At 37.1% G+C, this 16,440-nt stretch overlaps 1 protein-coding gene across 1 annotated transcript in view; it reads right to left on the bottom strand.

Annotated features, from left to right (window-relative positions):
* LOC139149519 (protein phosphatase 1 regulatory subunit 21-like) overlaps positions 1 to 16,440 on the bottom strand; it is a 41,672-nt gene that overhangs the window by 8,338 nt on the left and 16,894 nt on the right. Inside the window, exon 15 of the mRNA XM_070721310.1 lies at positions 15,968 to 16,117. Within this exon, the coding sequence (XP_070577411.1) occupies positions 15,968 to 16,117 (150 nt within the window). The remainder of the gene's footprint in view (positions 1 to 15,967; positions 16,118 to 16,440) is intronic.

The following is a 16,440-nucleotide window of genomic DNA, read 5'->3' on the forward strand; positions in this document are numbered from 1 at the left end:
CAATATACTTCATCAGCAGTAACACTGTACATCATATACAGTGTTGTATTGGCATGGCAAATACTTTGTATTTCAATATACTTTATCAGCAGTAACACTGTACATCATATACAGTATTGTATTGGCATGGCAAATACTTTGTATTTCAATATACTTCATCAGCAGTAACACTGTACATCATATACAGTGTTGTATTGGCATGGCAAATACTTTGTATTTCAATATACTTTATCAGCAGTAACACTATACATCATACACAGTATTGTATTGGCATGGCAAATACTTTGTATTTCAATATACTTCATCAGCAGTAACACTGTACATCATACACAGTGTTGTATTGGCATGGCAAATACTTTGTATTTCAATATACTTCATCAGCAGTAACACTGTACATCATACACAGTGTTGTATTGGCATGGCAAATACTTTGTATTTCAATATACTTCATCAGCAGTAACACTGTACATCATACACAGTGTTGTATTGGCATGGCTAATACTATTTCAATATACTTAATAGGAAAATAAACAGATGTAGTTGTTTTATTTATCAATAAGCAATAATGTACGCCCTCCCCAACGCATTATGAACAAAAGCAAACTTTGCACGACATAATGTATGAGGCGCCACTGAGTACGTTAAGGCGTACAAAGTTTGCTTGAGTCCATTATGGGCCAAGAGGGGTACATTAGTAATGCTATCATCGTATAGCTTTGGCAATGCCAGGGAATTTGTAGATGTAGAGAAAATCTGGGGCAACAATATTTGATAATCGGATACATTATCAGTAATAATCTTGGAGGTTGACCTCATAAAATCCACTGGTATTGACAAAGCTATAATATATGAATAATATTAAATGAAGATATTTAAATCTATATCAAAATTTACATTTATTAGCCCTTCAACTATTTAGGAACTATTGTGACCTTACTGTTGTATCAAGGATGACTGTTTTTTGCATATCACAGTTGAAATTACCGTACAGCCGAATATTAACAGCTTACCCCTCCCAACAAAACGTACACAACATTTTTATCATATGCTGATGGGGACAGCAACAGTTTATTCATTTCACTCTTTGGTACACCCCTTTCACCACCATGGTTTGACCCAAACTCAATGATATCAATGGTGAGTGTGGACCAGTTCACTCTGCACTGGGTATGAACAGATTAAATATACTGTGTCTATTGGTTGTTAACTATTAGTTTCCGCTTGAAGAAACATCCCTCTAGCTCAAATGAATTGTCCCCGGTACATCCTGTGGGACTCCTTTCAGAAGAGATAAATTTGAGAAAAGAAAATGGGATTTGCCGAGTTTTCAGAAAGATGCCTATACATAAAATTCAGGGTTCTCTCACCATAACACCTGATTTACTTCTGCTTCTGTTTTGACTTGAACTAGAAATGGTTGAATTTAGGGCAAGGCTGTTATGTATATTGAGGAAATCCAGAATATCTGAAGTCATGAAAGAGACAGCTGATTGGATCGGCCTCTGGCATGCCCCGTATTGCATGAACTTTGCAGATGGGCTTGTCTTCTAGGAAAGGTCAAGGCACTTTCCTGTGGAGTGAATGCACTACCATCTAGTCTATAAAGGGGAAGGCCTGATCATTGCACACAGCCTGCACTGTGGGAGTATTACTGGATAATTGATGATTACACAAATAGGTCATTTCTGATATACTGGGACAAAGGAGTAAAAAAAAGAGGTTTTTGAGACGCCATATGGAGCTGGCTGCCTTGGAGATACATAACTAGTCAAATTTATTCATTTATCAAATTCACACGAGCTTGATCATCATGCAGGCTGAAATAATGCAAGCAATATTATTTTTATTATCATGAAATTCATCATTTAAGTCACATCCTGTCTTTGAAATATCGTATTTGATCATTTTGGGCAACTTTTTCGTCCTGTGATTGTAGCGCAATAAAATGCGGTCGAACCAGTCTAAACGTTGCAGTTGTCTATTCACAGAAATAACAATATGATAATTTCACCAGCAATTCATTTCTGAACACAGAATTCCTGAGTTTCTTTTCCTAAAAGACAGGTATATAATCTTGACGGCTACATCAAATGACTCGTATTTTGAAATCTTTCACGCAGCTGAGGGCTCCAGTTGGTTTTGTTTCTTGCGAAACGCCAACAGCATATTTTGAAGTCTTTCACGCAGCTGAGGGCTCCAGTTGGTTTTGTTTCTTGTGAAACGCTGACGGCTGTTCCCTTACCTGGAACTGAACACGTCAGCAGTCCAATGATCTGCAGTGCATTCACCTGAGAGGCACTGCACGATGAGATATTTACTCACTCCCTAGTATATTCTATCAGACTGAGTGAGTGTAAATATTCTGGTTCCTGTTTTCATGTGGAAATCATTTGATACGACAAACACTCTCTGCCATCGAACACTGAACTCCTATCCCCAAACTCTATACTGACTTTTGGGTCACACTGAGATCAAACCGTACCATTTATATGGGAATCAATACAGTTGCGGCATAAAGTTTAATGGATCTGCCATTAAACACAGAAGTCAATGGGACAGTACCAGGATTAAAACTGACCTGCTTCTATCAGGGAAGAGGTCACGGTGATTGACAGGGGCGGGGTTTATACTGCCTTGCAAACATCCCAACATCAGCGAAAGTTGCCAGGTTTATGTTAGTCACAGCCTATTTAATGCGCCTGAACTAGAACACCAAAGGCATGAAAGGGTTGGATATACAAGGTTGGGAAATCCTATCCAAAACAGGGAGGAACTACAGCTATAGTAATTACCAACAGAATTTGTTTCTCCTTTGTATTTTGCAATTGCACAGCTTTTCAGCTTTTCAAAAAAAAAAAAGCATTAAACAGGAAATAGGATATAATTGAACATACAAGTACATCTGTCAAAGATCTCCATCTGCTACACTGTAGTATATCAAACTGGTTTAAATTTCTGCATGCAAGTAGTTAGAATCTGGTTCAAGCTCCTAAAATCCTTTTTTAACAAAGGTAATTAGCGTAACACAAGTACAAGAGTCCTGACCTGATAGCATGCAATGATTTCTGTAAAGCAGGGCCTACAACCCCTACAGATGCAATGGTTTCAGCCCATACTGTAGGTAACTGGATAACCTACTTCAGGTAATTGGTAGAGTCCATTTTATTTTGAGCCTGTTCATACCCATGTGCAAATGGTACGGTCTGACTGTTGTCCTTCAATCGACCTTTAACGGTGGAATGGCCAGCGGGAGAGAGAAGAAAAAAATAGGTGTAGATGACTCCGGAATAACACGGAGTATAAACGGCATTCAGAGCTCGAGTCAATGACCGTACAGAAAGACAAGTGTTGACAACCCCAGTATCACATCAACACGCTATCAGTTGGTGGCATATCTCATTGAACACAAACTGATTACACACAGTTCAAAAATTAGTACACTATCTTTCTTAACCCTTTGAGTGCTATGAATTTTTCTCTCAAAATGTTTTTGAAAATTTTGGACCAAGTGGACATCGCATTTCATTGGCTAAAGCTATTTATCAAAATTTTGGCAAAATCTAAAAAAAAAATGACTTCGGTATATATTATAAGGGCAACAAAAGTTGACTTTGGTGCTCAATGGGTTAAACTAAATGAGGGTATAGAGGCAAAAGGATGATGACCGATTAAGACAGAAAAAAAAAGTCCTGACAAATAAGCCTTCAAAGCTTGATTGAGTGCATGATAACCAATGCATGGTGGGTATCAGCGATGATATTTACCATGTTGCAAATACCAGCATTTTACCAGTGGAACCAGTCAGTGGCTGGTGCAAGCAGAGTGAAACCTAGGCAAACAATGTCTACTGACTTATTGTGTCAGCGTTTCTATGACGAAAGATATTTTAGGAAAGGCAGCTAAATATACACACTTTGTCATACTTAAACATGTACACTCTAGCAAGTGCATGGTATAGTGCATTGTAGTGAAATAAAAGGTTTCAAAATTGAAAGATCGTAAATTTACATCTTATAAGTACCATAAAATGTGTTAATGGCAGTATTGGAGACAGCTGATAGGGTGTTTGGCTGCATTAAATAGACCCTTTTAATATTCAGAAAACTGTATGCCACGAGGTTATTGACAGCTCAGGTTAATTCATGAGAAATGTACCGTCATACAAATGGATCAAAGTGGGTTCAAACTAACTATACATGGATAGCTGGTTATTTTTGATTGACCTTTTATTTCATATGACCTACAAAATTGGGTTCAAACTAACTATACATGGATAGCTGGTTATTTTTGATTGACCTTTTATTTCATATGACCTACAACACAAATTTGCGGTAGCGGTGAATCCACTGCTGTACTATCTTGCTACCAACACTTCGTGCAGACAACAATTTAGCTTTCATGTTTACCTTAGTACACCAATGTAGGTAAATTGGTAAGTGGTGACAATATGTGAGTAAGCTAGTAAACAAGCGAGAAAGTGAGTAGACTGGCAAGCTCAATAAATAAATAAATACATATATAAAATACATAAATAAATAATGAATAAATATCAAATAAAATAAATATCTTAAAAAAATAAATACATATACAAGAAATAGAAATCAAATCAAATCGCACTAATCTTCTAACCTACTGTATGATCCATACCTAATCTCTGATAAAAAACTTTTCTAGTCACCAGAAAACATCACAGAAGTCAGAAAATTCAGCATGATGGATAAATGATCTCAGGACGAGTACTCTGACCAGTTGGCAGATAGTAAAAGTACAGACATGCCAATGTGGCGGACTAGTCATGGTTTTACCACTTGACGATGACCTGAGAGAGATCTCTTCGGACAATGTACTCATGTAATCGTTTCAAGCGGACGGTTGATGGTCCGCCAATGTAAAGTTTTGACAGTCCAACTAAGCATTAATCATAGCATTAATTAAACTAACTGGTGATTTGTTTTGCCCACTATGAGTATGAGTCCACTGTACAGTGTAAATTTCAATCAAGTTGTGAAATATTTTGATGGCTTAAGTACAGTTGTATTGGCTAAAGTGCAGTTGAATTGAAAATGTCCTCATTTTTTTTAAGCAACAAAATAAACCACAGGTAAACACATCTCCCATAAACATATACATCTCTAAAATATGATTGTCTGCATTTCTGTGAGGGTAAACCTTCCTTGGTCAATTGAACTCCTTTACCCATGATGCTTTTAAGGACACGGCAACCTTTGATAAATGACCCACAAACTTCAGCTGGCTGTCTATTTTGTCTACGCCTGTGTTCCATCTGTCTTTGCACCCTAGAGCCGAGACAAATGTCTCACTTGAGGTTAACGCACTCACTACATTTTCTCTGATGAGAGTCTCACATAAATCAGGCAGAGTCACCAGAGAGAAGTGATGCTTTGAGCATTTTTCCTCGATAGCAAATTTAATTTATTCCATAGCAAGAAAACAAAATGTGGCAATAAATTTGGAGAGAAAGAGATGAGTACAGAAATCATTTCTTTTCTATTTTTAGGGCATATTGATGCTGGAAAAATGCCATAGTCATTCCCATTACGTTATGTCCTCTGGGTGACCTTGGAATATACCATTCCCTGGTGGGAAAAAATCCTGCAATTTAAATCAGTTACCAGTATTCCCTTTCAAGGACTTTTTCCTGGATCATAGGAGACTTTCAGCAATGTTTCCCTTGCTGAAACTGCTCTTCAGGTTGGAGGACGGTTGAAAATCATAACTTTAGTGGTGTGAACACCTTCGGTGACATTTATTGAAAAAGTCCTTGTGAATCAAGTGTGGTATGGATCAGACAGTGCATGATGGGATATGGTATGACCTGTCCAGCAACTTCTGTTATCTTTTCATTTCCATCAATCTGACAAGTTCCTGCCGTCCTACTTCCAGTGCGACCTACTTCACAGAATCTCGTAAAGACTGTGAACGGTTGATTTTCATGAGAGAAGTAAATACCGCCGGCACAATATTGCCAGAGAATTTTAATCATGGCGGTACAATATTGTCGGGGGATTTTAATCATGGTACAATTCCATTAATTTCTCTGTAATGACAGATCCATTAAATTCTATAGTGCAACTATATGCATGATGATTTGCACATAAATGGCACGGTTGGATCTATGTATGGTCTAGGAGTTTGTGCAGCGAGGGGAATAGGAGTTCAATGCTTGATGACAAAGACAGTTTGTCACTGAAAAGATATATTTACATATTCTGGCTCCTAATGTGCTTTGTCGGTCAATTTTCAACTTCTCTCTCAGATTTCAATTCACTCGGTTAACAAGGAGAAATGTGCAAGATTGGTACAACAACATATTGTCTAAACTACCCCGCTATGATAGTGAGGACCTGGATTTCAGCTCTGATGATGACTCTATAATTGTCAAATGCTGCTGTCTAAAATGAAAATATAGTGTATTAAAAAAAGGGTACTTTGCATAAAGTGATGTTCTTTGTAATTGACAATGAGGACAACGACAACTATCTATGTACAGTAAAAATATCCACAGAATGATAGGACATATTGTTGCTTTTCATCGTTGTCTTGACTTTCTGTGGTTGTGATCTAAAATGTAGGTCAGCTGTTCTTCAGTTCAAGCAATTAAATAAGAAATGAATGAAACAGGATCTATCTATCACTTTGGGAATAGAAAAAAAGTAGGCTGCGGGTGTTTCATATTCATTAGATATTTTGCATAGAGCGTTGCCCTAAGGCTGATAAATTACTGGTCAGATTACTGAAGCGACCTATTTACTCTCCAGGATGTAGGCAAATCATGACACAAGGAATTTCAATAAAGTTTGAAATTTAGAGTTCATCTCGCCCCACTTTGCATGTCCTCTTGTTTTTCTAAACTACGGCTCAAACCCACTAAAAAACAAGGCTGATTGGAGAAGGCCAGAAATCTATGAACAGATATTATAATTTCAATCATCATAGGTTATTATTTTTTTCTGACATGCGAGATATTTTTAAACCTGGCTGCAAAAATCATTGGCACATACTGACTTTGTAATGTGTACACGTACAGCAATTAAACGACCTTGTTTTTTTTTCAGGGAGGTGTTGGGGTTGGGGTGGGGGGAGGTTTCAGTTGCAATTGTCAGAGTATTACGTACATCGAACCGCAGACGTTGAAAGGAGGCAAAATAGAGGGGATTTTCAAAGCACAAATGAGTCAGCAAAGTGACTCATCAGCAAAGAATTTGAACAGCCGGTACAGTCAGGGTGGCATACAAAAATAGCCGACTGAACGGAGCAGACCATTTTGTTTGATAGACAGGGGCATTCTCGCATATCTTGGGCTCCGTGACAAATGTCAAGGCATATACCTGGACAAAAAGGTTTTCCCTCTGTGATTGCTGCATTCAGAAACTGTGAGTGACTTTTCTTGGAAAAAATTAAAAATTTACAGGGGAATGTTGTTGCTGAAAGTTCGAAGAAAGCATGATCCCCTTTTCTGCACTGCACTGAACCTCAAGATAGCTGCCCTTTGTTGTCTGAGAGCAAATTGAAATGGGTCATTAGATTTACTTGACATGCACAGATGAAATGGAGTGGTTCAGAAGCGAAGAAACTGAATAATTTGCACTGAAAATTCACTGAGAAAATGAAAACGTACAAGACAGAGCACCCCTCTTACATATGGGGTCCAATACCAAAAGGGCCTGAGTTACGAGCACAATTGCTTATATCAGTAGTCCATCATACAGTGATCTATTCACCACCCCTAACCACCCCACAGTAAGAAGTGGTCAAACCCTGAGCTGGTGTCCTACATATGCTAATTTTAACGGTGATGTCATGTTATACGGCTTCCCTCATTTGATGCGCAAACAGGTAATGGGTTGCCATACTGGGTTAGTGGATATATTTAGGGCAGCACAGTTCATGTGACTTGGATACGAGTCAATTGAGAGCCGAAAATGAGGCAAGTCTGCCCCGAAACTCGGCTAGGTCAAATTTTCGCAAGAATTAGATCTTCTGCTGTGAATTGCTTCAGTAACTAGGTTAGGGATTTGGGGAATTGGGGAATAATGGCATCAAAAGTCGAGAAATCTGTTGTCCTTGCTAATTCCCTCATTCCCACCCATGATTTAATCACTGGGGATTTTTGATACTTGTTGTGGTCATTTTCACTGAGTTTTACACCGAGCAGCACCTGTCGGCCTGGAACATTCCATTTTGCATCACTTGGGCAGGAAATCTGAATTTGACGTCACGAAATCAAAGCGGATTTCCTGACGACATACTTGCGATACATCCTTTTCACAAAACTGGATTCTAAACACTCTTGTCACGTCTGCCTCCCTCTTCCCCTTTAACGATACCTTTGTGGGTGAATAAAGTTGAATACATGGTGTAGTTTCAAGTATCCAAAGGTTACAGTTTTCACACCTTCTGATCTATATATATGGTATCATTTACTGATATCTAGGGTATGACAGATGTTCATTTTATGCAGATGATGATCAATGACATACAAGTTTGCCGAGTTCCAGAATCTGAAAAGCCTGTGAAACAGTAATGTTTTGGAGGAAAAATGAAATGAAATCTAAATCTGCAGTAATTTTTGACACATGATTTTAATATACTCCTATTGAGGAAGTACCAGTAAACCTGTTTAAAACAATCTGTGGATCTGTTTGAAAAGGCCATGAATTCAGTTTACACTGACAGATGCTGTCCAACCTTCAAGACAGATGGCAAGACACAATGGCAGCCAGAAATTCTAAAAAAGAGCCATGGTGGGTCAGTTTGCTACCAGACAACGTCAAATGATGTATAAATCAATGCATAAAGCTGATAACCCCTCAGCGATCACGCACATTGTTTGGCTTAAGGGGCCTGTCCATGCCTTTTGACAGGCAGGCGAGAATGTGTAAAACTAAAAACAAAGGAAAAAGTATTATGAACACTAGGTGCAGCTGACTCTACTTTTCGTTTTTTTTGCATCCGAAAGAAAAAAGTAGCATGCTATAGATAGCCCTTTCTTTATGTTTGCAGTAGCTTGCTGTATTCAAAGCAAGCTGTTGTTAGGTGCTGGTGTAATACATGTAATGTATCAGAAATAATGCATATACATCTGTATACCGTGCCTTACCCAGAAGGCAATATACAGAGGTACAAAGGGCAACTGATATTTGTCCAGTGAGAAGACACAGGAATGAAGATGACGAATGCAAGAATCACTCTGAACTTTAGTTTTCCACTATACATGGTCTTACCAGGTTAACCCTTTGAGCACCAAAGTCAACTTTTGTCGCCATTATAAAATGTACCCCAGTCAAATTTTTTCAGATTTTTGCCAAAATTTTGATGAAAACCTACAGCCAATGAAATATGATGTCCATTTGGTCCAAAATAATCAAGAAAATTACTGAAAAATTCATAAAAATTGTTAAAATGTTGTACTACATTTTTGATGGGAAAAATTACAGCACTCAAAGGGTTAAAATAGCATAGAGGTCTCAAAATTCTACAGACATCAAATGAATGTAGTGAGGTAATAGCCAGGGACTCACAAAAAGTGAGCACGCATAATAAAAACATTTAATTAACTTGTCTAAGAAAAATTGCTTTTTGTATCACTTAAGTTAGGTGACTATGTTAAAAAAGGATATTTACTTTCTTCACAATTGCATACGTTTTGGGTAACAGTGAGCAGACAGGAAATATGATGAAAAAAATATGATGAAAAATTAGTGTGCCAATCTGTCTTTCAGGGATACCTCCCATAGAAATACCTGATACCTTTTGATTTCTTGAGGCTTACATAGCTTTTCTATGGCAAAGTTCAAGCCTTTACAGAAAGAGGCGCCAGGCAGCTTAACTGAAGAATCGTTATTCTTTTCAGAGCAGATTTCTGTTACATTCCTCTACAAATGGTCTGCAGATGTATGAAGGCACAGATGAGTTACTGACTTAAGTCATGAAGATGCATGATGATACAGCTATCAGAAGCATGCCGAGAAAACTGCAGAGGCAGTATTTTTTGATGAGAAATGTTCGAAAAGAAAGAATCAATCTAACTTGCAAGTTTATCTTGAAATCTGGCATGGCATTATAGCTTTTTGAATTACTTTCAGAATGGCTTCTCATGCCAAGTCTTTTTGAGAGCCTTTCAAGAGAAATGGCAATATCATAATGATAATATTTGGCATTTGCATATGCAAATCAATGGAATTGGCTGACACTGCACGACCCACTAGTAGTCCTCTACTTTTAATCTCTGCACTGACTGCTGTTTTCATGTGGAAGTTTTTGATTATAACAAGAGCCCAAATCTCAATATCTGGTATACACACATACACATTGTCCATTCTAGGGGTTAAAATTGTTCACTTAAAATCCATCCATCCATCCAAGGGCACATTTAAAAAGTATAATTTCCGATATAATTTGAAGTTGAACACTGTGTTGAAACAAAGCGACAAAATAAACATTGCTGTTCAAGAAATTATGCAAGAAGCGTCATGCTTTCACTAACGGACATTGGTACTTCCCCAGTGCTTTAACCTGTTCATCCCTGAATTCCATGTGAATGAGTCCACATTCACGATTGATAATGATGGGTTTGGGCCGAACCATTGTGGTGGAAGGGTTAAACAGGGAGGGGTGGACCTAGGTACAGGGGAATGGTTGTGAATAGGCTTAAAAGAATTAAGAGTTTGCTTTTACAATGTAAGAACTCCAGAACACTGCGAGTATCATTTACACAGAACTCTGTCAGACTTCTGGCAATCAACAAAAACATTTTGACCCATTCACTCCATTTTCACTGTCACTATGTTAACGCTACAATTAAGACTTTGAGAAAAAAGACGTATTTTTGGTTATTGACATTTGGCTAACAGTAATACTGTGATATGAATTTTTTTGTAAATGACTGAACTGGCAAAACATTACCGTAACCATTGTGCTTGCATAATATGCTATTCAGTGCTCACTGTTGGTCAACTAATGTGAAAATATCAATCACTTTATGAATATTTATAACTTCGATGTTAAACGCTTCTATTTCTCAGTGAAAGTGGCTGATTTTGGATCAAAGCAGTGGTACAGAATGAGGAGCACTGGCTTGGGCAATATCTAATCACACTACTGCAGTTAGTTTTGATCAAGTTAGAACCAAAGCCTGTTTTCTACAATACATCAGCTGAGCTTAACATTAGTGTGTGAAGAAATACGGTAGTTAATTTCATGATGTGATTGCGGCAGTTTGGCATAGAAATTAAATAAGGCAAACACTCTTTTCTGTGTAAACTCTGACCTTATTTGTGACAATCTGGTACAAAATATCATGATGGAGAAAAAGCAGTTATCTAGAGAGCTGGACAGTTTTGAGTGAGAAGTGAGTGACAAAAACATATTTTTTTCCCAACCACAATGATAAAGAGTCGTAAAAGAGGATGAATAGGTCAAAATAAAAGAACTCATTTAAAAATACCTGCAATACAATTTTTTTACGAGATTACTGTTACCATTATAAACTGAGGAATCAACATTTTCAAACGGTTTGATGTCCAAGTAGCTATTGATAGTTTTGAATAATTATTGAGTCGATGAAATCATCCATCCTTCATCCATGTTCAGCTTCAACATAAAAACGAGGCTCTTGGGGATTTTTATGTTGCTTGGGATTGCCAATGCCTGGGTACGGGGAGTAACATTCACACCCATGAATTTATATCAATGGAGACTGTTCCGTGGCACTGCAAGCCCTCACCAAGCTCTGCTATCACAACATATGAACTATAAGCATCTCGAAATTATTTCCTTTTTGGTTCTAAGATGTGGAGACTATTTTCAGACAAATTGCATTTTCTTGCTTGACTGGAAAAATAACACAACTATTCTTGTACCAGACTTGAACCTGTTCACCCCTACTTCCTAGTAACCAAGTCCACAATCACCATGGATATCAATGACTTCGGGCTGAACCACGGTGGTGAAAGGGACTAAATGCTGTCTACATTCAAAAGGTTTCATTTAATTAACTGTTGCATTGTACGGGCAACAAATGGTCACCATATTGAAATTCTTTTTGCACAGCAGCAGCTCATGGAGAAGTACACATCTCTTGTGAAAGAAATTTGAATCAAATATTCAGTCTCCAAAGAAAAGAGCCAAGGAAAAGATATCAAGTGATTAAATCTTCCTCAGACCAGACGTAATTTGCTGAATTTACCTTGAAATAACTAATTCTATGCTACAGATATTGAAATTTTGTTCATAAAAGTAGCAAAGTCAGCCGCAGATACTTTCATTTGCAAATTTTCTAAATGCTAAGTAACTCTGTTTTTCCGTTGTACAGTACACGGTGAATAGATTTATGGGACAATATTAAATGCTTATTTCTGATCAATGGCCTGCACTAGCTGTTCATCAATGTTGTATATTATTATGCTGGGAAGTGTCCTAGTCTATGAGAAAATGAGACAATGTTTTTTGTTTTAGCAGTTGCTTTTTTTCAGTGAGAAAAGTTGAGGGACATGACATTTTTTCTGTGAATTTTATAATCCTAATTTTCGGCATACAGTGAAATTTTTTGGGACATATTTTACCAACATATTACATCTTAAAAATCAAAGGAAATTTAACGTTGTCTGAACAAGAAATGACAGGAATTGCTGCGATACATGCTTTAAATATATTCAAACAAGGCACAGGAAGCCAATGCCTCATTATTTTTACCAGAAAAGTCATCGACAGCGTACTAATTGAGTCATTGACCTCACAACTCTCTCCGGGCAATGGTCAACCAAGTGGTCATCATACTTTCTCGATGGTCAGTCAACTCTGCCAGTGGCCGTTCACCTCTCTGGCCAGGATGTTGACCTCTCAGAAGTGGTCAACCACCTTTCCAGGATGTCAGAGCAGGATGTTCCATATTGAAGAGGTATGGGATACATTTCCCCAACTAAAATCTTGGAAGAGGGACAGGGTAACTTCCCCTCCCCCCACTCACATCACAGTGGGATGTTCCAATTTGGACTAATCAAATACTACCAGATTCATTAACATTTACCACGTTTGGCTGATAATATTGGAATATGCTTGAGAGGTTGTGGTTGCTATTGATGTTAGTGTTTCTATCGAGGAATAAATTGGGAGAAAAACGTAAAACCGTTATTTGTCAATAATTTGCAATACGCACATTGTGTAGCTACCAAAGGCTGTTGTAATAATGGGAGGTACTTTTGGCAAATATCTGCACTTCAGAAAAAAACCAACCAATCATATTATTGGCAAGAAACTGATTTACACCATAGATTGTGAAGCTACGGTACAGATAATGCATTGATTAGTGCAAGACCAGTGTCAGCGTGTACCAGGAACTGTGGATTAAAGATAATTCTCAAAGACACACATGACTGGACTAGTTTTAATTGCATTTGATATTATGGGTCTGTTACATCATCACATCCTGTGTTGTCAATAACAGTAGAGGGTATTGCATAGTAATCAGGTTTAATTATTCTAATTACCATATTCTGCTATTCAGCATTTCACTTTACCATTAATTGGCACTGTCTTGCAATTGCCTGGCTTCAAAACCAGGCCGTTGACACCCGATCACACTATTTCACAGTGCAGTGTGGGTATTGATTCCTGTCTGTACAAAGGGTTGGTTACATAACTAGTTCAGTGATCTGTCTGGCACATTAATTGTCTACACAATCTACAACACCAAACCCTTTTTTGAGCTCATGTGTTATATTACATAGCATTTTTACTTCAGCTAATTACTAATTTGCATATTTAATAAACTTTCCTTATTAGCGAGATAAGACTGGAAGGTTTATGAAACTTAGTATGGATCTGATGAAACAATGATACTGTATTAGTGAAAGACATTTTGCATTTCCATGTCAGAAATTGATAATTTGCATTTGTGATAATAATAATAATAATAATAATAATAACTTTATAACACTTAGTCTACTATATTGTATGTAGGCACAGTATGATAAAAAAATTCATAATAATAATAATAATTCAAAAAATTTGCTACATAGCAAATAAAGTATTTAATGAACATGCTGAACTGAAAGAACTTAAAGTTGATAAAAACGCTATGTATATTGATGATAAAGATATACAATAGTAGTGAATGGCATTTTGTACTTTTGCGTCAGCTAATTTATAATTTTCATATTTAATGACCTTTAATGGTTTGGCATATACAGCTTGAAGGACTTGACCAAAGGTAATTGCTATGTAAAGTGGTGATACAATGACAGTAGCCAAAGAAATTTAGTATTTTTATTTCAGCTAATTATATATTTGTACACTTAATGATTCTCAAAATTAATCTATGGTGAATATTGGTAGTGATGTTGATCATAACAATATCAAAGTAGTTGCAAACTTGTGGAAAAAAGTTTCAATTTACAGACTATATGCTGAAATAGGGGACTGAGCATTCTCAGTTCATATCTGTTTTTTTCACGCTTCACATACTTTTTCACAATTTTTTGAGAAATGCTTTCAATGCCAATATCAACATCGGTTTTGTGCACTGTAAAAGTCAAAGTCAATCAAATATAGCTTTTCAAAAATTTAGTATAGTTGATCGAGTGCTCAAGGACAATATGATTCACAGGATGAGTCATAAAAGATGACAAACCATTCACAACATTTGAAATGATACCACTAGTGGGTCCGACCATTTTCAAAGACCAAAGATTAACATGAAAAGGAGGGAAAGAAAATGTGCAAGTTACCTTTCCGTAACTCAAAATTTTAACAGTTTGTTCTCTGTAAACTTTTTCATAGTATTTCTCCTCGTGACAAGTCATTATGCTGGAAAAGCAAAATGTCGTTTTTGCACAAATCAAAATTTTTCAGCAGCAACTTCAAGGTTGCAATAAAGATACTCAACCTCAACGACAATGGTTTACTCCAATATAATTGGTATACTGTGACCCGACATGGGACAGCATACTCAAAACATCACCCCTTCTAAGAAAATAGAACAGTCTACAAGAATGGTTTAGCTCATTTCTGAGCAATCTTTGTTATGGCATTACACATGTGAATGGACCAACACCAAAGGTATACACATTGACAATATAGTAGACTATTTGAACACCCCCCATTTGGTAAACACAATGAAACCCTCTGCCACCCAGCAGGGCTATGCGGCTTTCATTCACAATATTCAACATTGTTCTCTAAACATTATAGACGCAATCTTAAAAATTGTTCTAAAAGGTCCAGCCAACCTTTCTGTAATGGTCTCTGTGAACTATCCAAGAAATAGCTAAACGGATATAATCTCATTGGATGATAACATTACAATACAGGGGCATGATGTCAAATTTGCTAAGTATAAGCATTGACACCGGCACCATAACATACACAGACACTGACACAGACACACACCCCACAGATATTTGAACTACACAGGTATTCAACATGATCAGGGAATTAGCAATTGAAAAATGCACTCAGACACAGCAGGAACAAATGCGGACAAAAAATTTTCTAAATTGGTAAGAGTGACAACATAACATTGCTTTGTCGTCAAGCCAAAATGTTGAAAGTCAAAATGTTTCATATTCTCTGAAATTTTGGTTAAAAAGGGACATCTATGTGGAATTTGGACTTTGATTCATGTATTTGTGTACTCATTCAATTTACATTTTCAGTTTTTTTGTTTTCAAATTGAATTTTAGGCAGCAGAAACAACCTGCTTTAAATTTTATCTCAGTCAGAATATACATGTACCTGCTACACATATATGTACAACAATTTAAAGGGAATTTCATTTACATTCACAATTCTGACTTTGTGTCACACTATTGAGCACCTGAGGACCACATTCCACATATGTTAGTATCCTAAAATTACAAAATTGGGCAAAGGTAGACATAGTGCCTGAATGTATGAGTCACATCAAATTATTTTTACCATTGACAGCAGAAAGGAATAGTTCACCTACCTCTGCATGGAAGTTGACACTCTTGCTATCAGATTTCTGCAGCTGCACCATGAGTTCTGCAATTCTGTTGGTGTAGTGTTTCTTGATCATCTGCTCCCGGGATTCGTCGTCTTTCTCGCCCGGTGTCGCCGTGGTTTCAACTTTACCTAGCTGTAGTGAAAGACAAGATGGAGGGGAAATTAGACAACTGGAACTTAGAAATTGCTCTCGGTGTTTCATATGATGGTTGAAAGTGATAAAGACAGCAAAGGCTCTGTTAGGCTTTCGTTATAATATGATTTACATTATTTTTAGACTTTTAATCATAATAAAGCTTGCAGTAAAATGTGAAATTTCAACATGAAATATCCCATCAAGATCTTCGCCTTGAAATTTTGTCATGTCTGTAATCTATGATCATCTTTTGGTGGTTGCAATCAGTTAAGTTTGGGGTTACATTTGCTCTGTCACTGCTTTCAATTGGGTTTAAAGTA

Source organism: Ptychodera flava, chromosome 14, assembly GCF_041260155.1.
Source record: "Ptychodera flava strain L36383 chromosome 14, AS_Pfla_20210202, whole genome shotgun sequence".
In the NCBI taxonomy this organism is placed as follows: Eukaryota; Metazoa; Hemichordata; class Enteropneusta; family Ptychoderidae; genus Ptychodera; species Ptychodera flava.